The sequence below is a fragment of the Cupressus sempervirens genome, chromosome 9 (genome assembly GCF_028749045.1).
Source record: "Cupressus sempervirens isolate cs-2001-9-10 chromosome 9, ASM2874904v1, whole genome shotgun sequence".
NCBI classification, from domain to species: Eukaryota; Viridiplantae; Streptophyta; class Pinopsida; order Cupressales; family Cupressaceae; genus Cupressus; species Cupressus sempervirens.
In genome coordinates this window covers 399,239,279-399,254,540 of record NC_143126.1, presented here as the reverse complement: position 1 = coordinate 399,254,540, position 15,262 = coordinate 399,239,279, and the positions used below count along the sequence as shown (strand labels likewise).

The window sequence follows — 15,262 nt, the reverse complement described above, 5'->3', positions numbered from 1 at the left end:
CATTTAAGTAGCCATAGAGAGGAGACATTAGATGTGAATGGTCTCCATTTAAGGTATTTGAACAAACCATTGTTCAAGACTGGACGATAATCACAATTCGAACTTGTGTAGCCCAACGAGAGTAACTCAATGTACAAGTTAAATATCAATAAAAGGATTGGTACGGTTGAGTGTGAAAGAGTTTCAAATCATCAACAAATGAAATTTAAAGTTCAGAGCATCAAATAAAAATTAGAGATCAAATATTAGCAGTGGATTAAATTAAGATGGATTTCGGATTGTTTTCAACAACATGGGTTGCCCTATTTATACACTCGGGAGGAGATGATCAACTCAGGCTCAACCAAGGAGAAGAAAGGTTCATTCGAACCATTACCAAAGTAAATGAGAGACTTCGTTTTGATCCTCCAAATTATATTGAGAATCATTGGATCAGATCTTTGAAATTGAGAACTACTTTAATTTTGAAGACACAAAGGAAGATAGGAAGGTGAAACATGCTTAAATGAAATTGAACGGGCATGCATCATTGTGATGGGATCATTTGTAGACTAACAAACATCAAAGAGGCAAGAAGAAAATAATGTCATGATTGTCACTCATTGGACTTGACAGTGACTGAAAACTCTAAAAATGGAATGAAAGGGAATTTTACATTGTGGGGGAAATGATAACCAATGTTCCATTCCCATTGTTTAACAAATGCTTATATATGGAGGAATTATCTTATTTGATGCATATGGACATTCACTAGAGAAAAAAGTATCAAGGATGTTCATATGCAGATAAGTATTCTCATCTTTTACATTTATCTGCTCATTGTAGTCTCTGATCTTAATTGTAATTCTATACATACTATAAGAGTTATTTTCTTTGATTTTTTCCTTTCTATCTGAAAATGATCTTGCAGGAAAAGAAGGCTGGTACTTTAAACGTGACCAAATATTGTGCAGACTCGATATTATGTCAGTAGCTCAAAATAAGCCATGATCTAGAATTCAAGAGACTCTCATCAAGTTGGAGCGGTTATAAGAGACTCTAGCATGCCACAAGAACAGCAAAAAGTTTCAATGCAGTAGGGAACAAACTTGGAAATACAGTAAAGAAGTAAAATACATACCTCATATATAAAGGATTACCTCTTGGTTGAATCTATTTAGATTTTGTCTTATCAAGCTCTGCCCTTATCAACCACAGTTTGGTTGCAAGCAATAGTTGCAGATATACCCCAAAAGCATCAGACTATTGCGGCAAAGGTCATGAATCCACATTAGAGACATTTCAACTTATCAATCATTGTTGAATATATTATAAAGATCAAATTAGATCTAAAAAGAGGATATGAATATAAGATAAGATATACAATAAAGGCCGATGTGTATTAGTCTTGTCCAATGAGAAAAGATTGGAATCAAAGGGCAGTTGTCCATTGGCCAAACCCGTTACAAGAGAGATGAAATGACACATATTATACTGGAAAAACCACATTCAAGAGGGCAGACATTATTGCCCATTGATAACAGGTAGAAAGGTCTGACACCACATGGAGGAAAATAGATTGGGAAATTTCGAACTAGTATCTTGACCAAATCATATTATTGAACAACTTTTGACACATAAAAGATAACCTAATCAAGCATTTGCATAAATAGCAGAGTTCCAAAGTGGACGAATACAAGTGGCCCACCATGAGAAAATGATACATACATGGATGACATATATGGAAATTCTAACACTTAACAAATGAAATAGGTAGGTGTTGTGTAGCATAGTTATTACTTTGACCATATGAGTAAGGGATATGCGGTATTTTGGGGGTGAGATTAACTCACCATATCATGGCATAAAAATGAAGCCATCCAATAAAGATGTTGTGGATCCCAAAGTAAAAGGATGAACATGCCATGTGGATGGAACACCATATGTTGAAAGAATAGTCATGTGAAGCACTAAAGACATATCGAGGCTATAGTAAGTACTTTGGGCATCAAACCCATAAGGCATTAAAGAAACTTGGGACTGCAGCTCAGATTGTCAAAATCGCATTGCAGATATATTATCACAAAGGCCACTAAGGAGCACATGCCAAGGAAAATACCGACAAAGTTAGTATTGATAATAAAGGAGAGAGATAAGTATTGTTTGTTATTTTCAGTATTGGTTTATTTTTGTGGTCATAAGGAAATAATATGTTTAAATATAGATTAAAATGTATATCTTGAAGATCGAATATATGCATATATGTTAAAAGCATATATTTAATTAGATATTTATCTATATTTTAATGGAATTATCTTTATATAATTTTGCAAAACTATTTATTATCCTTAAGTATTAGTCTCTCTCTTATTTTTTATTCTTCAAAACATACTATAAGATCTATGCGCCATGATCTTTTCCCCCAAGAATGTTATTGCAGGAAAAGGGAGACTGACACATCCGTCTAAAGAAGCAGATAAAGGATATGCTTCAGTTGATTTTTGAAGATCTTGACCATATCAGAATCAAGGGATTTTTGACTTCATTTAAACTGTTGGTGTCATACATGTGACTGCACGGGCCTACCCCTATGCACACCATGAGGAAGTAACGACTTCCAAATTATTATCACTTGTATTTGCAGAAATTATTAATCACACATCATGAACTGATTGTCAAAACAAGCCTCCATCAAACTATTGACATACCGAACCATTAAAGAGTTTGATATATTAAAATATTACATTGGTTTCTTAGTCGTTGAGGATTATAACATGATTACTGAATAATTACAGATGTTCACTGCGTATTCTTGAAAATTAACTTTATATTGAACATCCTCCCCTAAATATATATTGGTGACTCATCCTTAGTATTGGAAATTCCTTGAAATCAATTGTTTCTGCCAATAGAAATTTATTAAGGGTACAATGACGAGAAATCTTGGTGCGTGGATTTGAAGGAAAGTTTTTCTGATGCTTCTATAGCTAGAGATTGAGCAATTAGATTTGAACTTTCTATGGCTGCATGAATTCTATGTTGATAAAGATTCTAAGTTTTGGCATAGCTGTATGAGGCGAATTGTCAATTGAGCTGAGATCAAGATGATGAATTCATAGATGGCAGCTCTTGAGTACATAATTTGCATGAAGACATTCCAAACTATATGTTTTCCATAATTGATGCAAAATTGTTCAATGATATAAGAGTGAGAATTTTACATTGTGCGGGGCGGGGGGGGAGGAATAATAACCAATGTTCCATTCCCACTTGAACCATCTTTAGAAGTGAGATGTAAGAGAAGGGACATCATCAAAGTTTCATAATTGAATCATCTTTTGATTTGATGCATATGAACCTTCATTGGACCAACTTGTATTAAGGATGTTGATGTGCTTCCAGAAAAAGAAGAATGATGTGTTAGGAATGTTGTTGAGTGATAACATACGAGACTATGAAATAAAGACAAGACAAGGGGCTCTTTCATTTAGAGGGAGAAGACTGCAATGGAATTTTGTTCTACAATCAAGACTGGTCATTTATATGACTTAATAATTGTAGTTCAAGAGTGAGTAACTAGAGGATCTACTTCAGTTGACATCGGAGGATCTTGGACATTTTATTTCAGAGGGAGTCCAACAAGCAACCTTGGATGTAAAAGTCAACAAATTAAGATTTGCTTAATGAGGAAGAAGTTCGAGGTGAAATTCCTTGTAATGCATTATTCTCTATGAGAGAGAAGTTTAAGGTGAAAGCCTTTGTTCCACCCTCTAGGAGCAGCTATGGTGGATCCACCCTTTGACATGGTTCATGGTGGATATCATGTGAGTTACTATTTTGCATATGTGGACAATGTCATGAAAGGTGACGATTTTTCATCGATGTGTTTGTGAGGTCGCTATTGTAAGGTGATGATCTTAACAATTGCTTGACCTGTTATCATGATGGACTACATTAAGTTGGTGTCATGGAATGTGCCAAAGATCATGATAACAAACGTATCATGATAGACTACATTAAGTTGATGCCCAAAATGTGTTGGAGGTCATGATACTTGTCATGATGGAGTACATTAAGTTGTTCTCCTTGAGATCATGACTGTTATCTGATAGACTACATTTTGTTGTTGTCTTGAAGTGTGCCGGTAGCATATGACATATTCTCTTGGTAGGCATCATGGACATGATGCCAATGCACATACCACCAAGAGAATTTAAGTATGATGAATATCATATGGTTGATATTCTTTGTCGAATCATACTTCCGACGATATCAAAAGCTAACATCTATTTTGTTGGATATAAGTTGATATCCCTAAATATGTTTTTTTCAAGAAGATAATATTGAGATAATATCTCTCTATATGCCTATGAGCATAATGTGTTCAATAACAATCTTCCCTAGCTATGTGGGAGTGTTAATGTTGTTACTTGTAGCTTCAATCAGATAGAATTGACCTAGAGTTAATCCCTTAGGGTTATTGGTTAAACACTATTACATATGATTAATCTTCCATTAGACATACATACATACATATCTATATATATATATATATATATATATATATGCATGCATACACACACACACACACACACACACACACACACACACACACACATATATATACATATATTGTTGCTAATTAAGTCTAATAGAAATTAACTTACAATAACCAATGTTGATTAACATAGAGACACTTCTCTTCATGAGACAAGTCTCTTCTCTCCTTTGTATATGCATTCAGATCTGCACTTGGAAAACATATATAGTGCCATTACATTTACAATGATCCTAAAATCTCAAAAAAGCTACCACATCTATGTCATCGACCAAGAAGTCTTCAAAATTTCTCATAAAAGTAGCAAAATTTCTACTCCCCCCCCCCCCCCCACAAGTCCAAGAGAGAAACCACAAATCAAGAGGTGTTAAATGAATTTACCCTACGTCTATTAGTGGATATGATAATTCTAGAACCATACAAATAGATTCATTGGTTATAAGACCAAGGATTTTTCTCATAGCATGTAGATGGTGATCAAATATTAGACATAGGAAGGCCATCTTCCATTTGTTAATCTACAAACATAGGGGGTATCCATTAACATAGAAGGACTCTAAGATAAGACCCCCTAGCCAGTGTGCTCAATCTACTTCAATTTGCATTCCTACAGATGGGAATGTAGGGATTCATGGCCGAAACATTCCAAACATCTTCTAGAATTTTCCTCAATAGCCTACCATAATCATTGATACACACGCTTGAAAAGTGCCACCACCCAACTCAATCATTGATGTTAAGAATTTCTAGAACCTAAGACATCCAACTATTAATGTTATTACTACATTTGTCTGAAGCATAATCAACCATAGTGTCAAATTATCATGTAGGAATGCTTCCAAATGTATTGCTCCTTCATAGGGAAGGTGAAAAGAGCATCAAATTTCCATTATTAGCTAAGATTATATCAATGGTATCATTATTCATATCCAGCCTTTCCAAATGTGGGAGAGTACAAAGATGTCATTTCAGAGTAAAATTGTCCAATGTACAAAGATACACCCAATATGTTGTATCCGATTTGTGGGTGGCTTTTAAGACATCATTTCTTTGTATAGGCCAAAGGCTCCAAAATACTACACAGTTGCCCCCCAATTTGTCATCTCACCCATACCTATATTTACTTTGCTATCAAAATAGTTAACTATGAAAGCCTTAAACATCTTTAGAAGTTCCAAAGTTCTTTCTAGCATGGCATTGAGCTTCCAATTTGGGATAGAACCCATTCTAACTACATTTATCACTAAAGCCAATTCAACTTCTATCTCAACTTTGTCCACTTATAAGTCTCTATAAAAGATCAACCAATATCTGAGTGCATTTAACTCAACTACACTATTAGCATCGGTTACCAAAGGAATTATTGTGATATTGCTATCAAGAATTGCCAACCAGAGTAACGAGAATCTCCATAAAATCGCCTGAATCGGCGATTCGGCGATTAGATTCAGCAATGGCGATTTTTTTGGAGTCGGAAATCGCCATTGCCGATTTCTTCAAGTGAATCGCCTGAATCGCCGATTCAGGCGATTCAGGCAAAAAATCGCATGAATCGCCTAGAAAAATCGGCAGGAATCGCCCGCGGCCAATAAAGTATAGAGTTGTAAAATTTTAAAAAATTGCTTGGTTTTTTTACTTTGTTTTTGACCATTTCTCTTTGTTATAACCCTAAAGGGCCTTCTATTTATTTAACATGAGTAGAAGAGAGGAAAAGTGAGAGAGAAGAAGAGAAAAGAAAAGCCATAGGTTTCTAACCGGCAAGAAGAAAGAGCACAAAAGAGATCAGCAATCCATTTGTGGAGGCCATCAATTGCATTGGGAGCATTAGGGAGCCAATCTCAACACTCCTCAACTCATTTGCAAGAGGTAAGTGCTCTTTTTTTTTTTTGCATGTTAGTGTATTATGCATTTTTTGTTAAATTTTTATAGTTTTCAAGATTTTTAGTTTAGATCTTGAATGTTCTTTATTTTTACTAAGTTGCAAACTAGGGTTTGTTGTTTTGTAGCTTTTATTAGCTTCAAACTTTGATATTTTACATATAAATTTTTATTGCAGCAGCCTTTGCTTTCATTTTTTGCAAATTCGCAATGGGTAGAAAAGATGAATGTTGGAAATATAACGAAGAGTTTCCTGGAAGAACCAAATATCAAACAAAATGTATTTTTTGTAAAGAAAAAATAACTTCTGGGGGTATTTATAGATTGAAATACCACATTGCTGCTATACCTGGACACGATGTTACAATTTGCACTCACCAAACTCCTGAGGCAAAACGCACTTGCTTAATGGCATTAGAAAAAATTGAAAAAGACAAAGCCAATAGGAAAATGCAACTTGAAGGGTTAAGGGGTATTGGCTCCCATGTTCCCGCATCCACATCTGCATCTGCATCAGCTTCTGCATCTGTAGGTTGTGTTGGAGAGGGTTCTTCTAGGCCTCCTTTTTATCCTAGTTCTTCTGCTCGTGCTGGTGCTAGTCGGTCACATACTGAGACAGAGTCCCACACCAACCTATTGCAGCCTAGAGTGCGGAAAAACAGAATGGATAGTTACTTTGTGCCCCGCACTACTCCTGGTTCCCAACCCACGCTTGAGGGCATGGGTTTGAACAAGGAAATTCATGATGCTGCCAGAAAGGAGATATGCAAATTTTGGTACTTTTGCAACATTCCATTTATTGCAGCCAGGTAATTGATTCTTTTTTCGTTGTTTTCTTTAAAGTTAAAATTAAAAGTAAAAGTAAAACTTTAATTATATTTACTTGTTTTATAATTTGAGTCTTTGACATCTAAATTTTTATTTGTGACAGGGCTCCTTATTGGCAGAACATGATAGACGCGGTTGCTATTTGTGGTCCGGGGTTTAAAGCCCCAACTGAGGCTGAGTTGAGCGGATACCTCTTGGATGAGATGGTAGAGGACATGAGGGCTGAGCTCGAGGAGAACCGAAAGGAGTGGATTGCAAAGGGTTGCACCATCATGACTGATGGTTGGACAGATAGGAGGAATAGAACACTCCTCAATTTTCTTGTATCCTGTGGAGGTAATTGATCATTCTACTTTCCTACATACATAATTGTAAATTTTGATTTGTTGAATGCTAATTTGTTGATGATCCATTTAATTTTAATATTCTAATTCGTTGTTTTGTTACTTGTAGGATATACCATGTTCATCAAATCCATTGATGCTTCCGCACATGTAAAAAATGCCACATACTTATGTGAGGCTATTGAGGAAGTCATAGCAGAGGTGGGAGAACAAAATGTGATCCAGGTGGTGACGAATAATGCAGCAAGTTATGTTGCTACAGGTAAACTTTTAACTTTTCAAGTTTTGAAAATAAATTTATTTGAATTTTGAAATTTGAATTTCTAATTGACTTAAAATTGTTGTAGGTAAACTTTTGATGGAGAGGCACCCCACCATATTTTGGTCCCCTTGTGCGGCACATTGCATTGACCTCATGTTGGAGGAAATTGGCAAACTTGAGTTTGTCAAGTCATGTGTGGAAAGGGCAAAAAACATATGCAAATTCATTTATAATCATTCATTTGTCCTTAGCACAATGAGGAAGTACACAGAAGGAAAAGAGTTAGCTCGCCCAGGTATCACGAGGTTTGCCTCGAATTTCATCACCTTGCAGTCCTTGTTGACATCAAGGGATGAATTGAGGAGCATGTTTGTTGGGCGGGAGTGGATTTCCTCTTCCTATGCTACGACCACTGTAGGGATAGATGTGGCGGATTGCATATTTGATGAGGATGGTTTTTGGAAACCCGCTAGAGAAATCCTACAGGTAAATTTATTGCAATTTAACATTTAGTATTTTACTTTTACTTTAAGTTATATTATTTTATATTTAAGTTTTGACTCAAGTTTTTTGTTTTACTTTATATGTAGGTCACTGAGCCCCTTGTAGCTTTGCTACGAACTGCTGATGGGGAGAAGCCCTCTATGGGCTACATTTATGAGGGCATGGATAGGGCCAAGGAGGCCATCAGAGCCCAATATGCAGGAGTGCAGGAGAGGTATGGCCCTATTTGGGACATCATCGATAGGAGATGGCAGAATCAGCTCCATCGACCCATCCATGCAGCAGCTTACTTTCTGAATTCGGCATATCGTTTCCGTCCTGAGTTCAAGGCGGATGCGGAGGTTCTCACTGGCTTATACACAGTGATTCAGAGGTTGAGTAGCGATGAAGATAGCGCTGCTGCGATTGTTGAGCTAGACCAGTTCAACAATAAAGAGGGGCCACTTTTCTCTAGCAGGATGGCCATAAATGCTCAGACAACACTACAGCCAGGTAAAAATTAAATAATATATTCAATGTTCATGAATCTAGATTCTAATCTTAAAGTTGATTATGTAATTTTAGAGTTAACTTGTAATTTGTAAATGAGACTAATTGTTTCTATTTTCAATTTTTCCCTTATTGCAGATAGATGGTGGCAAATGTTTGGGGCCACAACCCCAAAACTTCAAAAAATTGCCATTCGTATTCTGAGTCAGCCAAGCAACGCTTCTGGATGTGAGCGCAGTTGGTCCATGTTCGAGCACATCCATTCGAAGAGGAGAAACAGGTTGACAGTGCAGAAGTTGAATGATATTGTCTTTGTTCATTACAACCTCCGTCTTAGGATCAAACAGATTTTGGGCACTGACTCCTCTCCGATCATTCTAGAGGAGATTGATCCAGAATCAAAGTGGCTCACAGAGGTTGTGGATCCAGTCTTCATTGAGGAAGACCGTGTGTGGGTTGACCAGGTGGATATAGAGGCTGAGGCAGCTAGAGCACGTTCTTCAGGCATTGGTAGACGCACACGTGCACGCACAGGCACAAGCCCTAGCGACGTTCATGAGCCCATCTTACATGCGGGAGATATGGCTCGGCAGTCCTCTAGGACCTACATTAGACGCCTTGCTACTAGGCAGACTGGATACTCAGAGGCTGAGGCTGAGGCTGCAGCCGAGCTTCAGGATGATGTTGAGGATGATGATGATGACGATGAGTCTGAGGCTTGAGCTGGAGCCTTGTTTTTATATTTTGTTTACAGATATTGATACTGAATCATTGATAGACATATGTTTCAAACTTTCATGGATCTTCATCTTAGATTCTTACATACATTTATGATTTGATGTCTTATGGATCATCTTACATACATTCTATGATTTAAATCATTGTGATCATTTGATTTCTATTTACTTCAGCTAGCCTACAATTTACATTTTAGATAACATAGTTACATATGTGATGGATTTTATGTTCCATGTTTATGTATGTTAAGTTTTAACTTCTATTTGATGATGTTATAGTGTGTTTAAGTTATATTCAATAAAGGGTGCATGAAATAAGTTTTAAATTGTTAAAATCTTTAAATTTAAAGGGTTTTTTCAAATTTGTCGATTCATTGCCGATTCATTGCCGATTCACGATTCGATTCGGCCTTGCCGATTCCGATCCGATTCCGATTCTTGTTACTTTGTTGCCAACTGACCAACTATTTCTCCACCCCACATCCTAATGATATAGCCAGCCCCAAATGGGCAAGGTTACCCCTCGAGGTTCTATTGAACTTTAATTTATACCATCCATGATCAGGTAGTAACCATTTTGCCCAATTCCTATTATTATTTTGGCCCAACACACCATCCACAAGGAACGATTGTCTTCATAACCCACACTATTATAACCTCATCCATCCATCCTATTTGGTGACCTTTCCTTTAGGATATGTGTTGATATTGTTTTGTTATTGACCAATTCCAAAATAGCAGCCTGAACCTTGTGTTTTAAAAAAGCAATTGAAATTTCTTTTTCATCAATTCCTTTTCTATCTCTTTCACAATCTCCCAAATGAACAATGACAGGCATATGATCAATCATGGCAACCCAACAACTAGGAGGAATGACCACTCTTCAAAGAGATTCATTATATCATTTGGTAATGTTGTAATCCAACCCAATTTTACACACAGCAAATGCCAACATTCTTGGGGAAGGGAGCATCCAAGTAGCTGAAGATCCACACTCTCCGCCTATTCTTCTAAACTTATTAGCACTTAGTATCCTCTTTTGGACATCTTAAGAAAACACCCCTACCCTTGGCACACAAGTATTTGCTCTAACACCATTGTGTGGGGATGTCTATGACAACTTGAGCATGGTGGTTAAATTTTTTTGTAAGTCACCAAGACAACTTACAAAATGGGAACTTTAGGCAACAATGTAGTGAGATAACTCTCTCCTCTCAGCAAAAGAGGAGGTTCCCTTCTTACTGTAGGTGGCTACAACAAAAACCTAACTGTAATTGATAGATGGGTGGTTCTCTGAATCAATTCCTCTTTTTTCAGGAATGATTTTACTCGAACAATAACTATTTGTGAATTAACAAAAGGTATCTACTACTACAATAATACCAGTGGCTTAGAAGTTGACATAAGAACAACTTTAAGACAATAATTACAACTTAACTTATATAATTGAGAACAAGAGCCCACAATCTCTTATGATCAATCATCTTTGAATAAAAGGATGAAAAACTAGTAAGGCACAAAGTTTCTTATGAACTATTAAATTTAAAATAATATACTAAGAATTAAAACACAATGTGTTTTAACTCTTCGTACTTGCTACCACTATTAGACTAAAGTAATATTGTTTCTTAAAGCTCAAAGTCTTGAAGAACAACACCAAATGCTCAAATGCTTCACACAAAGAGAAGTAACAAAGATGAATTAATCAGCAACATAAGAAACAAAGATTGATCCAAGCCTCACAACACGAAATTTGGGAAAACATGCTTCTTTATACACTCCAAAGATTTGCAACAAGAAATACAAAGCCTTCAAGTTACAAGCCTGGCCTTCTATAAAACAAAAGATGATTATTTACAATGAGCTCTCTCCTTTATATAGGAAAATAGGAGAAAGGTAGAGGGAAAAGAGGAACTCTTCAACCACCTTGACTTATTCTCTAACAAACTCCTACCTTACTATATTGACTTATTCAAAGTTGCATGCCTAATGCGAATGCAACCTAACTACATGCGTTGATTATACAGGGACATGTTATTCTGTACTTCCAACATAGTTGCTCCTTACATGTGATCTTTGTCATCGTACTCTAAAGTATATGAAAAATTTGAGATGTTCACAAAGTCTCAAATATTTTTGCAAATTTTCGCAGTGAGTTACACATGACTTCAGCATTAGGCTCACCAGTATATTTAGCAACCTTTATGATCTTTCAGTATGTACTTGCTGCTTTCACAATTTCTTTGATAGAAACTTCCTTATTGCTCTGTAGTTCATCTAATGAACACTTTCGGCTTGCAAATGCTTTCATCACATTGATATTGAAGTCATCTGCTTTAAGTTGTAAGTGAATTGCTTCAGTGAACCCTATAAGAATATCTTCTTTTTTCTTGAGTTCGTTGTTATCAATGATAACTCCACATGATAGGTTTTTGTAGCATTCACTGATCATGTGTTCTTGATCATTAATCTTTATTTATGCTGCCTTCGCATCTTTCATGAGTTGTTGCAAGACTTGTTCTTTGTTCGTCATCGGGTGCTTGTAACCATGATACATCTCAACATATGACATGACTTCATAGTCGCACAAGGCATCCAAATCAAACTCCATCATGCTTTTCCAAGCACCAATGTCTCCATCTAGTAACTCTAATTGTCGTTTAAGTGATTCTTGAATATCACTTAATTTGCCAGCAGTTTCCTTTCATTTTCTCAACATCCTATAGATATCTTGAATGATTTGAACACCCTATGATTCAATACTGGCAAACCACTCATCTACAATTTGCCCCTTTCTTTTAATTCTCTTTGTGCACTTGGAAGAGGCATGTTCAACACCTCTAGAAGATTTCTTTATAAATTCAATTGTTTTCAAAAGATGCACATTCTCTTTCTTCAACCTATTTTTCTTTTCCCACAACTTGTCATTTTCAGAACTAATGAGTAAAGTGCATCTTGAGCATCTTGTCAACAACCCAGACGAGTATGCTTACAAAGCTCAATTCTAGAGAACTTGTGATCAACAGGTTGCATTTCTTCTACTAGTTTTCCAACAAGAGGTTCAGCAACTTCCGCATACTTTATGTTGTTATTATCAACCACAACTTGAGAAACTATTTTAGCTTTTTAATTCTTTGAAACCCTTGGTCTGGCAACTTCCCTATCAAACTCTTCATGTGGGAGTTCTTTATTCCTCTTTTGCGTGATGGTGCTCAACCATGGAGGAAGGCTAAAAGAAGATGTTTCAGCTGCAGTAGTAGTCACCATGGTCTGTACTGGATTATCTTGCATAACTATAGTGATTATGGCAGGCGCCTCAATTTGAATGGCTACAGGGGCAGGACTACTTTGTGTAACTTTAGTCATGAATTGCTCAAATTGAGTTGAAGTCACATCAACATAGCCAAAGACTGGGATGGAATAGAAGGTATGCACATAGACTATGTGTCAAACACATTCTCATAGTCTTTCACTTCTAATGCGGGTGCAGCTGATGACATAGGCAAGGCTTGTGTTATCACCATGGGATCTTCAGTAGGTGGATCCCTGGAAAATGCATCAACAATTGTGTTCAAGGGTGACTCTGGGGATTCATCTAATACAAGTGCTGAATCTACAAGAGAGGTTGTTGCAAGAGCCTCAAGAGGACATAGAACCGATGGTGACAGCTCCTTTGACCTCCTAGCATCATGATTTAAGTCAATTAGGATTGCTTGAGTTTCAATTCATTTTACCTAAAGTCCTCTTGAGCCTTTCCCTCCTTTGATGGATTGTTTGCGCAAACTTTGAACAGGAGGTTCAAATGTTGATGATGATGTCCCATCTTTATCTCTTCCCTTTATCTCGGATCTCATCCCAATTGGACCAGCAGTATCAAATTCTTTCCTAGGTTTTATCTTGATGCACTTGAGACCTCTTCTTTTTAGTCAAATGTTGGTATTGGCAAGAAAGGGTTGAAAACAGTCCCAAATTGAGGTGTTTTCCTTGGATGACCATCTGGGAAGAAGATTGGGTGATTTTTCCAAGTTATGTTGAATATAGTCGAGATCCAAGATTTGACCACCATCTTCAAATCCACTAGGCATTGCTGATAAGTTGAAATGCAGAATTTGTTTCAAAGTTAACAAAGTGTAGTCCATCCATCGTAGATCCACCTCGATGCGTACATTAATCCAGAGATCTTCTAAGCGATATATGTGTAGGAATTGCTTCCTCATCTTATCGTGTAGTACTCTCCACTCTAAGCAACTTCTGGCCGCAAACTTCTTCAATGTGATTCTTTGAAGTACAAACTCTATGTGCTTCACTTTAGGCACAATATCTAAAGAGTACCCACCAATCTTCAAGGGATTGTGTGATGAAATCCCCACTCTTGGCTAGTGCAAACTAAATTGATAAGCATGTGCCTCCATGAGTTGTCTTGCCAATTCCATGAGTACAATCTTGTCTATAGGGTACCTTTGCAAAGTGTATGATCCTCCCTTGAAACATCCAACTTGCAGATATGTGAAATTTGGGAAATTGTAGAAGCATGCAACCATACTCAGTCACTTTGTTCCATGCCTCATCAAAAGCTTGCTTGTTTGGGAGTTCTTTGCGAAACAAGGACATGTAATACCCAAACAATGCATCCTAAACCCTTTGGAAGTGTATTTGGCTTTGCTTCAAAGGCAACTAATCATAGTACTCCCATACGTGCACCACAAGCCTATCATTTTTGGTTGAAAAACTTGAGAAGAAACCTAGGGCAACAGCAATATACACCAAGTAGGAGTTCATGTTGAATATGCTTGTAGTCAACACGTTCACCAGTTGTTCATAGATTGTATCACTAGCTAATTCAGCCCAAAATATATTCTTCTTTGACCTTATAAGGAGAGAAATATACTTGTACATCCAGGGTTCGAAGGTGTTCCTTGAGCCTGCAAAGCAACTGAGCAATGTGATGAGATTATTAATTGTCAAGAGAGTGGGACCGCGGGAGAAGAGGAAGAGGACGAGGAGGTGGAGGTGATCACTGCTACACCATTGAGATTTTCGAGGCCTATACTTTCGGCTCCAACACACTTGGTTCCTGTGGGCATACATGGCATTCCAGGATTTGGTCAGTTCAAACAGCCAGTGGTGATGACACCAGTTTCAACTGCGACGCAACCCACCATAGAGACACGAGTTGTTCCGGAGGCAACAGAGGCACATCCGTGACCAACGGAGATAGCAGCTCTGGAGGTTCCGATGGAGCCAGCTCGTGAGACTCTACCAGAGACAGGAGATGAGACTTTGGTACCTGATGCGGAGATGGACACAAAGACAGGGGTAATGGAGGTACCGACAGGCAAAGAGTTGGGGGCATCAGGTGTCCAATTGGATGTAGTGGGTTCTGATGCAATGGTCACGGTAGATCCAGCACTACTGGCATCACCTAAGTGAGACAGAGAGAGCCAAACCCAGAAGCTGAGTGCTTACCTGAGTACGCAGTTCCACTGAACCTCGGCACCTCGAGTGACGTACTTGTCGACCCTCATGCGGGAAGCAGTTTCAAAGAACCCATTGCAAGAGGTCGGACAGACACAGGCTGAGGGAGTACCGCATTGCGCTATTGAGCGTATAGCGGAAGCAATGGAGAGGGCTATAGGTGCACAATAGGAACATCCAGTAGTGCAAGAGATAGGGATGAGAGAGG

The 15,262-nt window shown here is 37.5% G+C and overlaps 3 protein-coding genes across 10 annotated transcripts in view; 2 read left to right on the top strand and 1 right to left on the bottom strand.

Annotated features, from left to right (window-relative positions):
- LOC149538940 (carnosine N-methyltransferase-like) overlaps positions 1–15,262 on the bottom strand; it is a 197,141-nt gene that overhangs the window by 62,265 nt on the left and 119,614 nt on the right. The window lies entirely within an intron of this gene.
- Positions 5,971–7,899, top strand: LOC149538942 (uncharacterized). The gene is made up of 3 exons (XM_089800247.1): positions 5,971–7,224; positions 7,347–7,579; positions 7,697–7,899. The coding sequence occupies exons 1-3, from the start codon at positions 6,626–6,628 to the stop codon at positions 7,897–7,899; spliced, it is 1,035 nt and encodes a 344-aa protein (XP_089656373.1). The 5' UTR covers positions 5,971–6,625.
- Positions 7,864–9,741, top strand: LOC149538941 (uncharacterized). Its single transcript, XM_089800331.1, has 2 exons — positions 7,864–8,845; positions 8,981–9,741. Exons 1-2 carry the CDS (start codon positions 8,494–8,496, stop codon positions 9,562–9,564), a joined length of 936 nt encoding a protein of 311 aa, XP_089656457.1. The 5' UTR covers positions 7,864–8,493; the 3' UTR covers positions 9,565–9,741.